Genomic DNA, 733 nt, shown 5'->3' with positions numbered 1-733 from the left:
TCAGTGTCACTGCCTCTGGAGCCTCTTAGCTTGTGCCCTCTTGTGCTTCTGTCTTTTTTGAACGTATGTTTTACTGTTAGGATGTTAAAGGGCAGGCTGCCCACTTGGCAAATAAAAAGACTGCCAGTTAATTTTGAACTTTAGATAAATTGCAAATAATTGTGTGGTGTAAGTCTGCCTGAAATCACACAACCGTGCGACGAAGTTATTCGTTTATCTGACGTTCAAGCTTACCGGGTGCTCTGTATTTATTGGCAACTCTAATGAAGAATACATTCATCACGTTCATGGAACGCGTAGGTCGTGTGAGAAGCACTGAGAAAAGTTGTCTTGAGGCCTTTACAAGCTCCGTCAGCTTTTTCTGGGGGGCTCTCCTGACCGAGGTCCCTGCTGAGGGAGTGTGTCAGTCCTGCCTCACCGCCCCTGGAGCGTGCTCTCCGTCCCTGGCCAGCCCGCGAGGCGGACACCCGCGTCTGCTCCTGGGCACGTGCTCCGCTTCCCTTAAGGAATTGGTGACAGGTCTCCTGGGGATTCGGAAGGCCACCTGGCAGCTGCTGAGCGCACTGGTGGTCGTGACAGAGTTTTAGGGGCGGAAATGAAGGCCCCGTCTCCAGCATCAGCCGTCAGACAGGAAGGGACACCAGGGCCCGTGGGAACACCGTGACAGCCACCGTCTTCGCCCCCAGGTTTACGAGCTGACCTTGCATTACGCCCAGCACCCGGACCACAACGT

The 733-nt window shown here is 53.9% G+C and overlaps 1 protein-coding gene across 1 annotated transcript in view; it reads left to right on the top strand.

Moving 5' to 3' along the window:
- Positions 1-733, top strand: part of HTT (huntingtin) — a 105,532-nt gene that overhangs the window by 14,529 nt on the left and 90,270 nt on the right. Inside the window, exon 8 of the mRNA XM_015561565.1 lies at positions 687-731. Within this exon, the coding sequence (XP_015417051.1) occupies positions 687-731 (45 nt within the window). The remainder of the gene's footprint in view (positions 1-686; positions 732-733) is intronic.

This window comes from Myotis davidii, unplaced genomic scaffold, assembly GCF_000327345.1.
Source record: "Myotis davidii unplaced genomic scaffold, ASM32734v1 scaffold937, whole genome shotgun sequence".
In the NCBI taxonomy this organism is placed as follows: Eukaryota; Metazoa; Chordata; class Mammalia; order Chiroptera; family Vespertilionidae; genus Myotis; species Myotis davidii.
The sequence above is the reverse complement of the archived record's forward strand: the minus strand, read 5'-3'. Positions and strand labels throughout refer to the sequence as shown.